The sequence below is a fragment of the Spermophilus citellus genome (assembly GCF_964194105.1).
Source record: "Spermophilus citellus genome assembly, chromosome: 13".
Taxonomy (NCBI): Eukaryota; Metazoa; Chordata; class Mammalia; order Rodentia; family Sciuridae; genus Spermophilus; species Spermophilus citellus.
Genome location: NC_138193.1, coordinates 77,363,309 through 77,381,470, shown reverse-complemented (window position 1 = coordinate 77,381,470; position 18,162 = coordinate 77,363,309). Strand labels below are relative to the sequence as shown.

The window sequence follows — 18,162 nt, the reverse complement described above, 5'->3', positions numbered from 1 at the left end:
ATAGTACCTATTTTAACAAAGCTTGTTTTATGCAACTATTAAGACTACTTATAGTTATGTGATAAATTATTTAACTTCTATGGACTCTGTTTACTTGCAAAGTTGAGACACACTTACTAGATGATTTATAAATTCTTTTAGTTCTTTCTAATCCTAAGACTTGGGAAATGTCACCTATTATCTGAGACAAAAATAGCATTCATTTCCATTTTTTTTTTTTTTTTTTTGCAGTGCTAGGGATCAAACCCAGGACATTGCACATGCTAGGCATAGGCAAGTGCTGTTAGATAACACTAAGCTATAGCCCCTGACACCAAATAGCATTCTTAAAAATTCCTCTCAAAAAATTCAATTTCTTTTAGCTGATCTACAAACATTTGTGTAAGAGGACACAACATCCATTTTCCTACAACAAGTGGAAAAGAAAATTTGATAATTAAAAAATAATCCATGCTCTCTGTTTTACCCAATCTTGGACAATGGCTTTTAAGACTAGATTTATTTCACTTCTTATTGTGACTATAGGGGGTACGAACTATAAGGGAAAGTAGCAGTCTATAGTTTTGACTTTTTGATATTCATAGTTTCTCTGTCCAAGAATCTTTCAGATAAATAGTTTCTTAAGTTACTCTAACTTTTGACTTTTAGAGAAAGAGAAGACAAAGTAATTTAGATTCCAAGAGAAGGTCTCAGCTCTACTTAGTCATCAATAATGTGGTTTGATGAATTTTAAACAAAAATTACAGCATTTGCAATTGTTTATAAAATAATTTTGTGTATGGCATAAGTCACTAATAAAAGTAAACAGAAGACAGAAAACCAAATGATAAATAACTATTCTCAATTGGATGCAAATACTTTAAGAGTCAAACTTTTCTTATATGACAAACCCTATAACTTTTCTTATATGACAAACCCTGAAGCTAAATGTAATTTCTGTCCATAATTATAGGTAAATACCTTATTGTTGGGTCACTATTTGAGGTAATCCATACACCTGCAAAGTTGTTTGCATAGATTTTATTCTCTATAAATTGTCCTCTTCCTTTTTCATGGACATATATTCCTCCAGTCTGCCCATGGTGAATTTCACATCGAACCACTGTGGGGTTAGCATAGGCTTTTACTTCAAAGCCTGCTATCCTGTTTCTGTGTATGTTGCAACTTTCAAAGTAACCCTGAAAAAATCAGAAATTAAATCCGATGGTAAATGCTATTTTCCAAAAAGAAATAAAACTTTAAAAACTTCTGAATGCACACCTCAAAATAAAGCATCAAAAATGTTCCATATAAGGATGAAAAATAAACACTAACCTTCAAATGATAAATATGGAAAGAAACAGATTTAAATGTTTTAGTAAAACAACTATGAACTTCTACTTATTATAAATGCATTCAAAGACAGGAAAAAAAAAAACAAGGAAAGATCTATTATAAAGTGCAATTAAATACCATTATCTAATACATATATGTATGAGAGAGAGAGAGACAAAGAGTGTGTTTGTTTGTGTGCATCCTTCAACAAAAGGCTGAAGACAAAAAGAAAATAAACTCTGGTTGCCTTAAAAGTGTTGGGTAGGGATGTAGCTCAGTGGTAGAATCCCTGCCTAGCATGATAAGGCTGGGTTGCACACACATACACCCATACCCACATCCACAATAAACTCCCAACAAATCAACTTCTAGAAGTTGACCTGAAGCCAGGTACAGTGGTATACACCTGTAGTCCCAACCTCCAACTACTCAGAAGGCTGAGAGGTATGAGGATTGCCTGAGTCCAGGAGTTTGAAGCCAGCCTAGGCAACAGCAAGACCCAAAGGAAAGAGAGGAGTGGGGGAAGGGTGACCTAAAAACATATTCAGAATATGTTTAATTGAAACATTCAATTAAAAAAAAAGTTTTCGGGCTGGGGATGTGGCTCAAGCGGTAGCGCGCTTGCCTTGCATGCGTGCGGCCTGGGTTCGATCCTCAGCACCACATACCAACAAAGATGTTGTGTCCGCCGAGAACTAAAAAAATAAATATTAAAAATTCTCTCTTTAAAAAAAAAAAAAAAAAAAAAAGTTTTCCTAAAGCTGGGTGCAATGGCACACGCCTGTAACCCCAGCAGCTTGGGAGGCTGAGGCAAGAGGATTACAAGTTCAAAGCCAGCTCAGCAACAACGAGGTGCTAAGTAACTCAGTGAGACCCTGTTTCTAAATAAAATACTAAATAGGGCTGGGGATGTGGTTCAGCGGTCAAGTATCACGGAGTTTAATCCCTGGTAATCCTCCTTGCACCCCCCCCCCCAAAAAAAAGTTCTCCTAATACGCATGAGGCTCTGGATTCAATTCCCAACACCACAAAAAATCATACTAGGGGCTGGGGTTGTGGCTCAGTGGTAGAGTGCCTGCCTAGCATGTGTGAGGCACTGGGTTTGATTCTCAGAACTACATATATAAAAAAATAAAGTCCATTGACAACTACAAAAAATTTTTAAAAAAGAAAATCATACTAACTCAATAATAGGGAACTGGCTGCATTTTCCTTTCAAATATTTTAAGGCAATTTATTCATTTTGTTAAAGAGGGATCTCCAATGTAAAATGCTCCAGTAATAAGAATTATAAGTTACAATTATAAGAACACTGCCTTGTAATGCAAATCACAAAAGCTCCAAGGTGTGTGTGTGTGTGTATAATATATGTATTTTTTAAAGTGAAATAATCTTTATTATATACCACAAAATAAAAAGGTCTTTATGAGTTTCACAAAACACAGCCAAGCATAGTGGTGTAGTATACATGTAATTCCAGCTACTTAGGAGGCTAATGCAGGAAGATAATAAGACCAGCCTCAGCAACTTAGTGAGACCCTGTCTCAAAATAAAAAGGACTGGGGATGTGGCTCATTGGTTAAGTGCTCCTGAGTTCAATCCTGGGTACGAGAAAGAAAGAAAAAAAAAAAAAAAAGGAGGTGGAGAGAATTGGGCTGGAGGTGTATCTCACGGGCAGGATACATGGCATGTGCAAGGCCTTAATTCCGAGCACAACAAACAAACCAAAACAAAATATATAAAAAACAAAGATAACAGGGTATAAAAACTTAATTCAATCATAGTGTTTAGAAATGGAGCACTCATGATTGAATACTTGTGGCTTTATAAAAGAGACAGAGAACAAAGGGGACACATCCATGGTGCCAATTTATTTCCATGTGATGCCTTGGGCCAATTTTATGATTTGGTGGAAAAGGAAGTTGTCATTATAATTTAGCTGCTCAACCCTGGACCAGAAATCTATCCCTAAGTCAAAATAAACCTCCTGTCTTTATAACTTATACAGTCTGCAATAATGGGTTATTAGCAAGAGAAAACCGACTAATACAGATGGCAATGAATGGGGCCACAGGAAAGGAAGGTAATTCCTCTGCCACAGTAATATTTTCATAGAAATAACTTTAGGCAGAAAAGGCAAATCTAAAGAAAGGAAACTAACATGCAATTTTTCTTATCTAAAACTTTATTTCTGGTAGCTCAGGGTGCAGCTTAAGGGCACTTGTTTACCAAGTGCAAGGCCCTGAGTTTGACCCCCAACATCACAAAAATAACAAATAAATAAAAAAAAACCAAATTAAAAAAAATAAGTTTAAATTCATCATCTAAGGAAGACTATCCAAAGTCAGATGAAGTGAAAGAAGAACAGAGAGAACAGGCAGATCTCAACACAAAGAACACAGAAAATGTATTACTACTCATATGAAAAATTCAGAAATTTAGAACACTTCAAATATTTTATAGCAATCTGAAACTGTTATGATATTTTAATCATTTTACAAAAGTAACACTGCAATGGACTAAATATTAAACAAACCATAAGTGGGTAACTGAATACTGCAAAGAAAATTTGATTATACCAAGCAATTATTCCTAATTACTTTTACTGATATTGTGTTAACGTGAAATCTCCTCCCTTTATTTAAAGGTGCTAGGTATTGAACCTCAGAACCTCACACATGCTGTCATGTGCTTTATTACTGGGCTATAACTTTACCCTCCTAGAACTTCCCCTTTTATTGGTACTGGGAATTGAATCCAGAGGCACTTGATCACTGAGCTGCATTTCCAGTCTTTTTTTGTTTTTTATTTTGAGACAGGGTTTAGCTAAGGAGGGTATTGCTAAATTGCTGAGGCTGGCCTTGAACTTGTGACCTTCCTGCCTCAGCTTCCCAAAGTTTCTGGAATTATATAGGCATGTGCTACTGGCACCTGGCTTAAAATTATTATTTTTTTGTCCTGAGGTTTGACCCCAGGGGTGCTTTACCATTGAGCTACATCCTCAGCTCTTTTTCTTTTAAAATTTTATTATTATTACCGAGACAGAATCTCACTAAGTTGCTGAAGGTGGTCTCCAATTTGCAAAAACTCCTACCTCTAGAGTGCTAGGATTAGAGGCATGCATCACTGTGCCTAGCTAAAATTGTCATTTTTTACAAGAAACATGCTGAAATATTTAGTGATGACATGATGCTATATTTGATTGAAAATAATGCAAAGTATAAGGAAGGGAATAAAAAGTGAATGGGGAGGTAGAGATGTAACAAAACTGGCCATGAGTGTTAATGAATACATGGAGATACATTATACCATTTCTCTACTACTTTTTTTTTTTTTTTTCATACCATGGATTGAACACAGGGGCACTTAACCACTGAGCCACATCCCCATCCTTTTAAATATTTTATTTACAGGGAGGATTGCACTAAGTTGCTGAGGCTGGCTTTGAACTTAGCCTCCTGGGCTGTTGGGATTATAGGTGTATGCCATCGTGTCTGGTTCATTCTCTCTCCTTCTGTGTATATTAGAAAGATTTCATTTAAAAATTTTTTTAAAATTAAAAGACAAACCCCACAGAAACAAAACAGACACTAGAACTATGGAAATGAAACAAAAGAATTAGATACAAGGAAATCACATAATACTGAAAGGAAAAGAACACAGGAATACAAAAAATACAAAGAGAGCCAACTTTCTAAAAAAAAGCACACATGGAACAGAAAAATCACAAAACAACAAACCAACATATGAATACTGAGAAAAGTAAATCACTCCCAGAAAGAAAAGAAATAAAACAAAACCAAACCCAGGGTAAGAGTTCTAAAAAACACTCAATGCTACAACAGAAAAATGTTACAGAATTCAGAAGGAAAGAAGGTATAATCTAACTCAATTAAGTAACAGGCATTCTCAAGTGGCAAGAATTCAAGCTACAATGCCCACAACACTCCTAATACACATTTTTTAGTGGTGCATTATAGCTGTACATAATGGTAGGATCTGTTGTTACATATTAGAATATGCACACAACATAACTATATAATTTGGCCCATATCCTGTTTAAAAAACAATCAAAAAAGTTATGATGATAATACCCAGTCACACACCAAAAGAATAAAAAATTTTAAAATTCAGGTGGTTGGGGCTCAGGTTGTAGCTCAGTGGTAGACTGCTCACTTAGCATGCATGAGGCACTGGGATCAATCCTTAGCACCACTTAAAAATAAAGATACTATGTCCACCTAAAGCTAAAAATAAATATTTAAAAAAAAAAATTCAGGTGGGTTGGTGATATAGCTTAGAATCAGGGTGCTTGCCTCACTGAGTTCAATTCCCAGCACTGACAAAAAATTAAAACATTAAAAAAAATCAGGAATGGACAAAATGTGAAAAAAGAACTGCTGAATAAATGTAAAGTAAATAGAAACCAATAACTGTAGGAATGTAAATGTTTTATACCTTCACAAAAGAAAAATAATAATATAAATGATGAAATGAAGCTAGGTTGAAATATAAAGTATGTCTATTTTCTTGTCTCAAAATACAGAGTAAAAAAGGACTGAGATATAGCTCAGTGGTAGGAACATTCTTCAGTTCAATCCATAGGAACATAAAGAAAAAAAACCTCTTGCCTGTTAAAAAATTTAAGCAGGATGAGGTGGGTCATGCCTGAAATTTCAGCAACTTGGGGAGACTGAGGCAGGAGGATCCAAGTTCCAGGCCAGCCACAGCACATTAGCAAGGCCCTAAACAACTTCATGAGACCATTGTGTCAACACAAAAAGTAAAAAAAGCTCTGGGTACAAGTGGTTAAGTGCCCTGAGGTTCAAACTCCAGTACCTTCCACCCCCCCAAAAAATAAGAGGCATAAAATAGAAATCAAACTAACAAGACCTTTAATTCTAAAAGTGTACTCTCTACAGACAACCTGTGTTCAACTTACTCATGGTGCTTTTTAGAAATGCATCTCTTTGGCCTCAACCTTGAAAATTTGACTTATTATATCTGGGGTAGAAATGGGAATTTTCATTAAAAAATAAAGATTCTGGGTGATTTTTATGTACAATTACATTTGAGAATCAATACTATTAGATTAGACTCTCCTTAAAGATCACATCAATTCCATAAGGACTCTTCTCATCACTATGCTTATCTGGATGTAATGTCTGACATTATAGAATAAATATTACATGTTGATTTTAAATATAATGCTGAATTGCTTCAATTCAGACAATCTGATGGTGAAAAATAATGTTGAAACTTATTTAAGAATAAATGGTCTTACCATGCCATGATCAAATGTGAACACACCAACGTCACGTCCATGATGAATATGATTCCGCCTAATAATTGGGTTTCCATGATTTTTAACCCAAATTCCAGCTAAAGCATTATTGGAAATTTCATTATCTTCATATATTCCCTATAACATTTAATCAGAAACAAACTTTAGGATAGCTTTAAAGAAATTAAGAAAGAAAAAAAAAAAAAAACCAAAACTTAAAAATACCTGTGCATGATCTGTTATATAAAGTCCAACATTTTCACAGTCACTGATGTTACAGTGCTTGATAGTGGGACATGCTCCTTGACCACTAACACATACTGCAGAACCAACTATAAGAAAAAAGTATTTATTAAAAATAACCTGGGCAACACAGTGATTCAATTTTACTGTAAAAGATAAAGGAAACACTAACCTGTACATGTACTTCGGATGATACAGTGATCAATAATAGGGCTACAATTTACTGTAATTTCTAAGCAGTGGTGTGCATTGTGGTGCTGAGCAGATTTGTCATCAGGATTAAACTGGAAAAGTAGAAATTTCATTTGAAATAAACCACCATTGCTTAATGATTTCAACATTTATTTTTTAAATCTTAAAAATTTCTTACCCGTATTGTCATATATCCAACATAAGCATCTTCAGAACCTTCCATAAAAACAAAGGTTGAATCTCTAGTGTTTTCAATAATAACTTTGTCTGCTACTTTCCCAGGTGCTGTGGAGAAGATATTTTAAGGCATATTACTTTATTCCATTCCAACTAGGTACTTTTATGGAGACGGGACTTCTTTAAAAAACACCAGTATTGGGGCTGAGGTTGTGGCTCAGTGGTGGAATGCTTGCCTAGCACTTGAGGGGCCCTGGGTTCAATCCTCAGCACCACATAAAAATAAATAAAGGTATTGTGTCCAACTACAACTAAAAAAATAAATAAATATTTTTAAAAAACACCAGTATTAAGCAGTAGGACTAATACTTTATTAGGTAACTATCAGCCTTTATGATATTTAAAGAAGATATTATTTTACCATTATCCTCAAATCCACGTATAGTAATATACTAGGAAAAACCAGCTCAGGCAGAGAAGAGACAGAGAGAAGAGACCTCTTTAAATTTGTTGCAACAGTACCCTCAACTTGGAAAGTAATAAAATCAGCATGCAAAAGTCTTCTATACTCTCCCCCAGTTTTAAAAATTATTTTTAAATTTTTTGGTGCTAGGGATTGAACCCAGAGGCTCACATGCTAGGTAAGTGCTCTACACTGAGCTACACACCCAGCCCTTTACTCCCCTATAATGGAGAAAGGGGAGGGAAGCAGAAAGGCAGTAAATGCAAATTTCATTAGCAAATAATAATTGCTTGCCATCTTAAATTGATCTATGTACTGTATCCCCAAAAACTCAGAGACAACACAATCCTTCCAATCACTCATCAGTGTTCAACAAATATTTCACTGTATTTATTCTTACAAATTTGACCATAATGTATCTTTGAAACAGTATACGATGTATTTAAAAATTACATTTCAATTCCTTTAAAATACAGCATTAAAAACATTAATGTCTTTATTTTTATTTTTGTATTTTTTCCTCCATCTTTATTTTTACAATAAATATAGAGCTAACAAACTTTTTTCTTTCTTTAATGAGGAAAGGCACCTGGAGAAAGGGCTAACATCAAGAAATACATACATTTATAATTTGTGAACTCTCATATTTTCATTTTCTCCACAAAGTATGAGATATCTTCATTCCTATTCTCTCCTACTATTAAGGTATTAAACAAAGCTCAACCAGCTTTTAAGTTACTATCATTTAAAAAAACCCATCTAGAAATTTAATAATATGAATAATTGTTAAAATTCTAATAACAATGTATTTCAAAATACCTGCACCAATCATGGTGATTGGAGATTCAATATATATCCATTCATCAGTATATATTCCAGAATGAACAAAGATAAGTCCATCAAAATGAGCTTCTTGTACCCCACCAAGGGCATCTTCAATAGTATCATAATACTAAAAAAAGGATAAAAGTGTCAGTACAGAACTGAAAGATTATTATTTTAAATTCATAAAAAAACTAATCAGACATACCAACATATTTTCTCTTCCTTTATATCTTGCAGGGTTACTGTAGAAATGTTCAGCAAATCCTGGCTTTACATGTGCACCTTTATACTGAAATATCAAAAACAAAGCAAAACCAAATATTGACTACTAATATAAACATTATATTCTAAATGTACCACAGTATGACTCCCCCGCCAAGGGGATTGAATCCAAGACCTTGTGCTTACAAGGCAAGTACTCTACCAACTGAGCTATATATAGCCCCTGCCTCACAGTATAACTTTTTTTTTTTTTAAAAGAGAGAGTGAGAAAGGAGAGAGAGTGAGAGAGGAGAGAGAGAGAATTTTTAATATTTATTTTTTAGTTCTCGGTGGACACAACATCTTTGTTGGTATGTGGTGCTGAGGATCGAACCCGGGCCGCACGCATGCCAGGCGAGCGCGCTACCGCTTGAGCCACATCCCCAGCCCACAGTATAACTTTTAAATATAAAAAATCCTAACTACTCAAACTAATTTTCTGTCATATAGTACAAAATAAAATCTATAATAAGTTATGACTCAGTAATATCTAGTAAGAAAGGCAAAGTTTTTCAATCTCACCACTACTATTATTTGGGGCCAAATGATTCTTTGTTGTGGAGGCTGTCTTATTCATTGGCAGATATTTAGAAGCATCATTGGTCTCTACCCAGTTTGATACCTCTAGCACCATCTTCTTTCAATTTCTCAAGTATAAAGACATTGCCAAATGTTTCCTGGCCTTTGAGAGACCAAATCACTCCCAACTGAAAGCCATTATAAAGGACCATAATAAGTTTGTGTGTACAGCTGTGATCCCAACATTTCGGGAAGTTGAGGCAGGAGATCTATTGTTTGAAGCCAGCCTCAGCAACTTAGATCCTGTCTCAAAACACTAAAATAAATGAAAAGGATGGGGATGTAACTCAGCAGCAGAACACCCATGGATTCAATGCCTAGTGCCAAAAAAGGGATTAGGGGGACCACATAAAGTGGAATAAACTAAATGTGGAAGTTTAAAATGGCTACTGAAAACTATTTAAATATGAGTTCAAACACACCACCTGAAATCATTAAGTGTTCTCTCACTACTGATGCTTATTACCACTAGATAAATTATTAATAAACATGTCAGTAGAAGAAAGAATTGTTAAATATTTTGATGGTTGACAAAAGATCAGTGGCTGATCTTCAAAACCTATTCTTGACTTTAAATTTATTTTTTAAAGAAACTTTTATTTACATATGCATAATGTAAATTAATATTTTTTGCTTATATTTCATACCAACTGCTGGAAACTCTCTTTCCAAGGATTTGGATGCTCATACTCTTCCGGATTAATCTGGTAGAATTTACCAGGTTCTGGATGCATCATAGGACGGGTATATTCAAATACTTCCATGTATAATCGTTTCCTAAAGGGAATTAAAGATCTCATTATAAAATATCCTTTAGAGTAAATAAAACTTTAAATAAATATCTGAGGCCTCAAAAACTAGGTCCCAACTTCCTTAATAATACTCCTGTGGCACAAGAATTGAAATCAAGAATCAATAAATGTGACGGACTCAAACTAAAAAGTTTCTTCTCAGCAAAAGAAACAATCTGTGAGGTGAACAGAGAGCCTACATCTTAGGAGCAAATCTTTACCCCTCACATATCAGACAGAGCACTCTCACTAGGGTATATAAAGAACTCAAAAACTAGACACCAAAAAAACAAATAAGCCAATCAATAAATGGGCCAAGGACCTGAAGAGACCTTTCTCAGAAGATGATGTACAATCAATCAACAAATACATGTTCATCATCACTAGTAATTAGAGAAAGGCAAATCAAAACCACTCTAAGATTTCATCTCACTCCAGTCAGAATGTCAACTATTATGCATACAAACAATATGTGTTGGCGAGGATGTGGGGGAAATGGTATACTCATACACTCCTGGTGGGACTGCAAACTGGTGCAGCCAATATGGAAAATAGTATGGAGATTTTTGGAAAATTGAGAATGGAACCACCATTTGACCCAGCTATCCCTTTCCTCGGTCTATACCCAAAGGACTTAAAAACAATACTACAGGGACACAGCCACATCAATGTTTATAGCAGCACAATTCACAATAGCTGAACTGTGGAGCCAACCTTGATGCCCTTCAATAGATGAATGGATAAAAAAAAAAGTGGCATATATACACAATGGAATATTACTCAGCAATAAAAGAGAATAAAATCATGGCATTTGCAGGTAAATGAATGGAGTTAGAGAAGTTAATGCTAAGTTAGCCAATCCCAAAAAACCAGATGCCGAATGTTTTCTTTAATATAAGGAGGCTGATTCATAGTGGGATAAGGAGAGGGAGCATGGGAGGAATAGACAAACTCTAGATAGGGCAAAGGGGTTGGAGGGGAAGGAAGTGGGTATGGGGTAATTAACGATGGTGGAATGTGATGATCATTATTATCCAAAGTACAGGTATGAAGACACAAATTGGTGTTAATATACTATGTGTACAACCAGAGATAAGAAAAATTGTGCTTTATGTATGTAATAAGAATTGTAATGCATTCCGCTGTCTCATATAAATAAAAAAATGAAAATAACAGACAAAAATTAATGTAAAAATACAAAATTTTATTTCACTTTTTTGAGCCAGGGTCTCACTTTCGTTGTTAAGGTTGGTATCCAACAATCCTACCACCTTAAGCCTCTCCAGCAGCTAGCACTGTTAACCATGTGCCACCACACAAGGCAACATATAGAATTTTAAATGTGAAAATAGTTTTTGGCTAGAACAATATAACTATATATGAAAATTAGCCTACCTAAAGAAACGAACCGTCAATTTCTTTAAAAATTGTTCACTGGCGAGGGGAAGGGGGGAATAGGCCATACCTACTATAAATGCTTCATGCCACTTTATTTTAAAAGACAACTTTCAATAAAACACTTAATTCTGCCTATATCTTCAGTCTATTTACATCCTACTAAGTACCATAAGATCTTAGAACTGAAGTAATAATAACTTTTAATTTCTTATACAATGCAAAGTGCTTTTTCTTCTAGTTTTCATTTTCAATTTTCATTTCTAATATAAATACACCTTTTCAATAAGGCACAGCTTAGTATATTCTCCTCCAGTATTTTTATCTACAGATATTTCATTTATTACAGTTGTAATTAAACAGAATATTATATATTCTGTTCTTTTCACTTATTATATAACATAGCATTTTTTTTCCATCTTATTAAAAACTTATATAGTGGGCTGGGGTTGTGGCTCAGTGGTAGAGCGCTTGCCTAGCATGTGTGAGGCTCTGGGTTCGATCCTCAGTACCACATAAAAATAAACAAATAAAAATAAAGGCTGTCCACATATAAAAGCTGCTCTACAAAGATCCTGTTCCAGCAAATAAGAGAAGATTTTTAGTACCACAACAACTCCAAAAACAAATTTAAAAAAATAAATAAAATAAACTTACGTAGGGCTGGGTATAGTTCAGGGGTAGAGTGCTTGCCATAAACCATGCCCCACACTTCCCAAAAGCAGAAAACAATTTTTTGTAAAGATCACAATTAGGCCGGGCTCAGGAGCACACTCCTGTAATCCCAGCAGCTCAGGAGGCTGAGGAAGGAGGATTATGAGTTCAAAGCCAGCCTCAGCAAATTTGCAAGGCCCTAAGCAACTCAGTGAGATCCTGTCTCTAAATAAAATATAAAAAAGGGCTCGGGATGGGGTTGTGTGTTAGAGTGCTCTCTTAGCACGTGCGAAGCGTTGTGTTTGATCCTCAGCATCACATAAAAATAAATAAATAAAATAAAGATATTGTGTCCCAAATAAAAAAGAAAAAATATTTTTTTTTAAAAAAGGGCTGGGGATGTGGCTCAATGGTTGAGCGCTTTGGGTTCATTGCCGATACCAAAAAAAAAAAAAAAAAAAAAAAAAAAAAAAAAAAAAAAAAAACCCACAATTAGCAGATATATCTCAACCCTCCAATTAGAAGTCATATAGTTTCCTTAGTTCATTCTCTCATTGCTGGACATTTATATTATCTCTAATTTTTCCTTATTATTATCTATGCTGTTATAAAAAATTTAATGAAATACTTCATAAATATAAAAAAATTGTCAGAATAATTTCTGAGGAATGAACAAAAGGGAATGAACATTTTAAGTTTCATGGAAAAAATATTGTTTCAAAATTGATGGACAAAATACACACTTTCATTAAACTATCAGATTATAACTCTCATTAACTATTTTAAATTACACTTAGCTGTGTTTCTACAAAGCAATTAAATGAAAAACACTTCCCTTGATCTTTCAATTGCTATTACTTGAAAAACAGCAGAGAAAGTATTTCATTTACTGTATCTTAAATACTGCTTGGATTGACAATCCACATTTATGATAAACAGGTAACTTGAACTTCATAATTCTGTTCTGACTACTTAATTGTAATTACCAACTCATACTTTCCTACTATGTTTAGCATTTGAAGCAGCAAATAATACATCAAGATAAAGAATAGGTTTTCCACTTACCACAAAATTGGATCATTAGCAAGTTCACTGAAGCGTTTACATACACAAGCTGCTCTACAAAGATCCTGTTCCAGCAAATAAGAGAAGATTTTTAGTACTACTTCATCTGGCAGTTTCTCCTGAAGATACTGTTCAGCAGGTGCTGCTAAAAACAACAACAACAAAAAGAATAAACAATATAAAACAATCTATCATGCTAACAATGCCTTTCTCATTAAAGAATACAATTTTCATTTTATAGAATGAATAACTTGCTTTTGCTAATGGTCATTTTACTTCAGAGATAAGACATTTATCTCTACTTATCTTGACTTAACAAGTATTCGTTTAAGTATATTTAATGTGCCATTTAAGAAATCACTTAGAATAAATATATGAAGAATTTTTTTTTCCCCCGGAGGATGCAACATCTTTGTTTGTATGTGGTGTTGAGGACCAAACCCTGGCTGCATGCATGCCAGGCGAGGGCACTACCGCTTGAGCCACATCCCCAGCCCCTATGAAGAATTTTTAAGAAGGATAAAAGCTCAAGATATAGAGGTAAGCATTCAAATGTTATTTAATACTCTAAAATGTAATAACAAATATATATTTCCATTTTTTGGAATGAAGCAAAAAAAAAAAATTTTTTTTTTTTGTTGTTACCAGGAATTGAACCCAGGGGTGCTTGACCACTGAGCCCCAGCCCCACCCAACTTTTTAAAATATTTATTTTTTAGTTGTAGGTGGACATAACACCTTTATTTTATTTTTATGTGGTGCTGCAGATCAAACCCAGTGCCTCACTTATGCCAGGCACTCTACTTCTGAGCTATAACCCCAGACTCCAGTGCCCCCCCCCTTTTTTTTATATTTTGAGACAGAGTCTTGCTAAATTGCTGAGGCTGGCTTTGAACTTGTGATCCTCCTGTTTCAGCCTCCTGAGTCACTGAGATGATAGGTGTGCACGGCTTTGCCTGGCTTGAAGCAAAAAGGTTTTAAAAATTATTTTACCCTATGCCTTAGTATCCCCATGGGAAATACCTGATAGATCTTGTGACTTTCCAGATACTCTTGCACGTTTTGCTCGATGACCAAAGTTTTCTGTAGCTGAAGTTGAGGCACCCTTCAAAATAAATAAATAAAATAAAATAAAGCAATGTTTCTACCATACATACTTATTACTTCTAAAACAGATAACATTCCCTTTGTTTCCTAAAAAGTATTTCATTACAAAAATGAAAGAAATTATAATTAACATACCTCCATACTGCTCTTTGTAGGACACGCTGTTCTTTTCGGCAAAAGAGTTTTTCTACGAAGTTGGTATGGGCTATTCTGTGCACCAGGACCTGATTCTTCTGCAACCATATCTGCAGGTACATCATCATCTGTTATAAACAAAAGCAATAAGAAAAATAACCACTTAAAAATGTCTATAGATGCAGTAAATTTTTTAAGATTTAAAATTTGGAGGGACAGAGGAAGAGATACAAATTTTACATAAAATTCCAGCCAACTAGATAACAATCCAAAGGAGAAATTAAAGTTCTATAAAACTCAGAGGACATTAAAAACGAAAACAAATACAGGACAAGGATATCTGCTTGATTAAAGGAGAGAGAAGGGAACTGGTATTACATGGTTAGAGCCTAAATGGGGAGGTGAGGTAAGGTGGACAGATTGGCAAAGGGCACCATAATCAAAGCAGAGTGAAGAAAGTATCAATGAGGAGGGTCAGTTCAGTCTCTAGTTTCTGATGCTAGTAGGGTAAAAAGGATGTCAACACAGAGCATAGTCTGGTATGTGGGCTGGAACTTAAGAGGGGTAGGAAATAAATCTGCATGGGGGAGGAGGAGTGGCCTAGAATGGGGAGTCAGAGAAGACAGAGGAGGGAATTACACAGGAGAGGGGGTGGCAGAGGTGTATGATGTATCAAATAAGTCAATAGGATAATGGAAGCCAGATAACCTCACTGTCAGAGAAGATAGTTGTAAATATAAAAAGAAAGCAAGAATAAACCCTTTGAATAGGAAATTTCAAGTGTGAACTTATGGTTTCCAAGCACAATCACACAGATGTAAATGTTCCTAGATCTATTCACTAAAAGAGCCTAAGAGCACTGATCTTCCAAAAGCAATGAGCATAACTAACAACTGAATCTTGGCTTCTGAATATTATTTTCTATAAAAGGAATAAAGACTCCTTGGAAAAATGGCTGATTTCAGAGTTGGGCAGAAATGGACAAAATGAATCTGGAATATCTGTGGCAAAAAAACTAAAATGTGCTCAAAAAATGATAAGGACATGTTAAAAGGTCATAAAAGCCAACCTGAAAAGGCTCCACTTGGCAAAAGTATGTTGAAGGGTAAAGATTAATAATAAAAGTAAAAGGATAACCCACAGAATGGATATCAACTCACAAACCTGTATTGACAAAAATAAATATGCTAAAAGTCTGAGAATGCATAAGATAAAACTACATTCCCACAAAATACTTAAGTAGAAAGGGGAAAAATAATAATTCCATAGTAGTGATGTCAACCAGACAATGTTTTAATCAAGTGCTCAGTAAACATCAACAGGACAAACTGGAAAAAAAAAAAATCATAGCACTTCTATGATGTTTCTAACAAAGATCATAACCTGAGCTGAATTATAAAGAAACATCGAACAAAGTTGTTTTAATGTGTTCTATAACACAAATGATCTACAGTTGTCAAACTGTCAAAGTCATTAAAATCAGGAAAAGTTTGAGAAACTGCTCCAGATTAAAGGCTGTTTGGAATTGAAGATTGAAGAGATAAAGCAGATTTAAAACTGAAAAGTCTTAAATCTATTGCATCAATTAGTGAACCTAAAGTCTAAAGTTTAGAAGATAGTAATGAATCAATTTTTACATACTGATTTTAATAGTACTATGTGGTAATTTGAGAGAATATCCTTGTTGTAGAAAATATACACTAAAGCACTGGAATGTGACAGGGAAATATGTCGACAACTCTTAAATGGCTCCAAAGTAAAAACTGTTGTACCTCGAAGTTCGATTTTTCTTAAAGCCTAGCCAATTTCAGTAACATAGAAAATTTAACTTCTAGAAAGTAAATAACACAAACGTAATCAAAAGAAGAAACACGATTAGGAATAAATATGTGCACCCATAATCACCAAAGGATAATTTCTTTGTATCTACTGCTCACAAATAAATATGGAAAAGATTTAAGAATTCAATATAAAATTGAGCCAATTAAGGAAACACAAAGACTACAACAAGGTTTGTTTTCTTTTTTTTTTTGAATCCAGCATACGAGTATTATCAGAGGATAATAAGGAATTTTTTAAAAGTAGTTTTTCATTGCTTTTTGAGGATAATATGGGAATAACTATTACTCAGCCATTCCATTTCTGGGAACTGATCCTGTAGCTATCCTTCCATGTGTTGACATATCAAGATATACACTGCAGTACTGTTTACAATACTGCAGGGTAACAATCAAAATGCTCATAAGTGTAATCACTGCGGCTCAGGAGGCTGAGGCAGGAGGAAGGGGACCGCAAATCAAGTCAAGATGGCGCCTGGCAGTTTGCCAGGAGGAGTGGTTTGTGAAGCAACGCCACAGAGCCATTAAGATGGTGGGGATTCCTTATTGGCTGACTGCTGTATCTAGATGATGCTAATGGAGTCAAGCTGTGTGTAATCAGTTAGGTACATACACCTCTGCTGTCCTGCAATAAAGCGGCTCCTGCTACCTTGCGTGCCCCCTACCTTTAGTTCCGGCTGAGTTCCCTCGCAATAAAGGAGTTCCCGCTACAACCTTCAAGTTGCTTGTCACCTCCCGGTTATTTTGCCCAGCCGGACTGCGACAGAAGCCAACTTCAATGCCAGCCTCAGCAACTGTGAGGTGCTAAGCAACTCAGTGAGACCCTGTCTCTAAATAAAATACAAAATAGGGCTGAAGATGTGGCTTAGTGACCAAATGCTCCTGACTGCAATCCCTGGAACTCCCCACTCAAAAAAATTAAAATGTTCATCAGCCAGGATCTGTTAAATAAGCTCTTGTATAGCTATATAAGAGACCATTATGTGGCTATATAAAATAAAGCAGTTCTATATAGTTTAATGTGGAATTACCTTAAATATATACTGAGTATAAAAACCAGGGTTGAGGTTTAGCTCAATGGTAGAGCACTTGCTTAGCATAAGTGAGGCACTGGGATCAATTCTCAACATGGGAAAAAGTTACATATATGGAACATGTTTAGTATATGTGCTTTAAAAGCTACACATACACACGCACACACATACAAATATAAACACCACAGGACAGGGATCTAACATGAAGAGATTCCTGTTGGCCAAAGAAAATAAGGAACGATGGGACAATTTGAACATCAGTAAGGATACCTGGAATGAATAGAAAGAAATGTAATCATGGGTTTATGAAGATACTTATAAAGAAAAAAATGGCTTACTTTGAAAGATGTAGTAAAAACCCCCATCATTTCCCAAACTGGTAAAAAATGAGAAATAAACATTTATTTTTAGTTTTCTTGCTGTACCAAGGATTAAATCCTGGGTCAGACAAGAGGTCTATCACTAAACCATATTCCTAAACCTTTTTTTTTTTTTTTTTTGTACTGGAGAGTGAATCTTCTGATTCTTAACACTGAGCTACAACCCTAGGCCTTTTTACTTTGAGACAGGGCCTAAATTGCTGAGTCTAACCTCAAACTTGCAACCCCCCTTTAAACCTCCAGAGTCACTAAGATTACAGGAACACATCACAGTACTCAACTTCCCCAGACCTTTTCAAAATTTTGTCTTGAGATAGGCTCTTGCTAAACTTCCCAGGCTGACCTGGAATATGTGATTCTTCTACCTCAGCTCCCAGAGTAGCTAGGAATGCAGGCATGCACCACAGTATGCCTAGCTATGTATT

At 35.0% G+C, this 18,162-nt stretch overlaps 1 protein-coding gene across 3 annotated transcripts in view; it reads right to left on the bottom strand.

Annotated features, from left to right (window-relative positions):
- Window positions 1-18,162, bottom strand: part of FBXO11 (F-box protein 11) — a gene marked incomplete at its 5' end in the record, with an annotated part of 88,872 nt that overhangs the window by 8,226 nt on the left and 62,484 nt on the right. For 2 of the 3 annotated variants that reach the window (XM_081264063.1, XM_081264065.1), the window contains 11 exons: window positions 961-1,178; window positions 6,599-6,736; window positions 6,824-6,930; window positions 7,014-7,125; window positions 7,212-7,318; window positions 8,493-8,625; window positions 8,704-8,787; window positions 9,986-10,115; window positions 13,244-13,388; window positions 14,267-14,348; window positions 14,486-14,613. In XM_081264063.1, the coding sequence (XP_081120189.1) occupies window positions 961-1,178; window positions 6,599-6,736; window positions 6,824-6,930; window positions 7,014-7,125; window positions 7,212-7,318; window positions 8,493-8,625; window positions 8,704-8,787; window positions 9,986-10,115; window positions 13,244-13,388; window positions 14,267-14,348; window positions 14,486-14,613 (1,384 nt within the window). The remainder of the gene's footprint in view (window positions 1-960; window positions 1,179-6,598; window positions 6,737-6,823; window positions 6,931-7,013; window positions 7,126-7,211; window positions 7,319-8,492; window positions 8,626-8,703; window positions 8,788-9,985; window positions 10,116-13,243; window positions 13,389-14,266; window positions 14,349-14,485; window positions 14,614-18,162) is intronic. The other variant, XM_081264064.1, reaches the window with a different exon arrangement.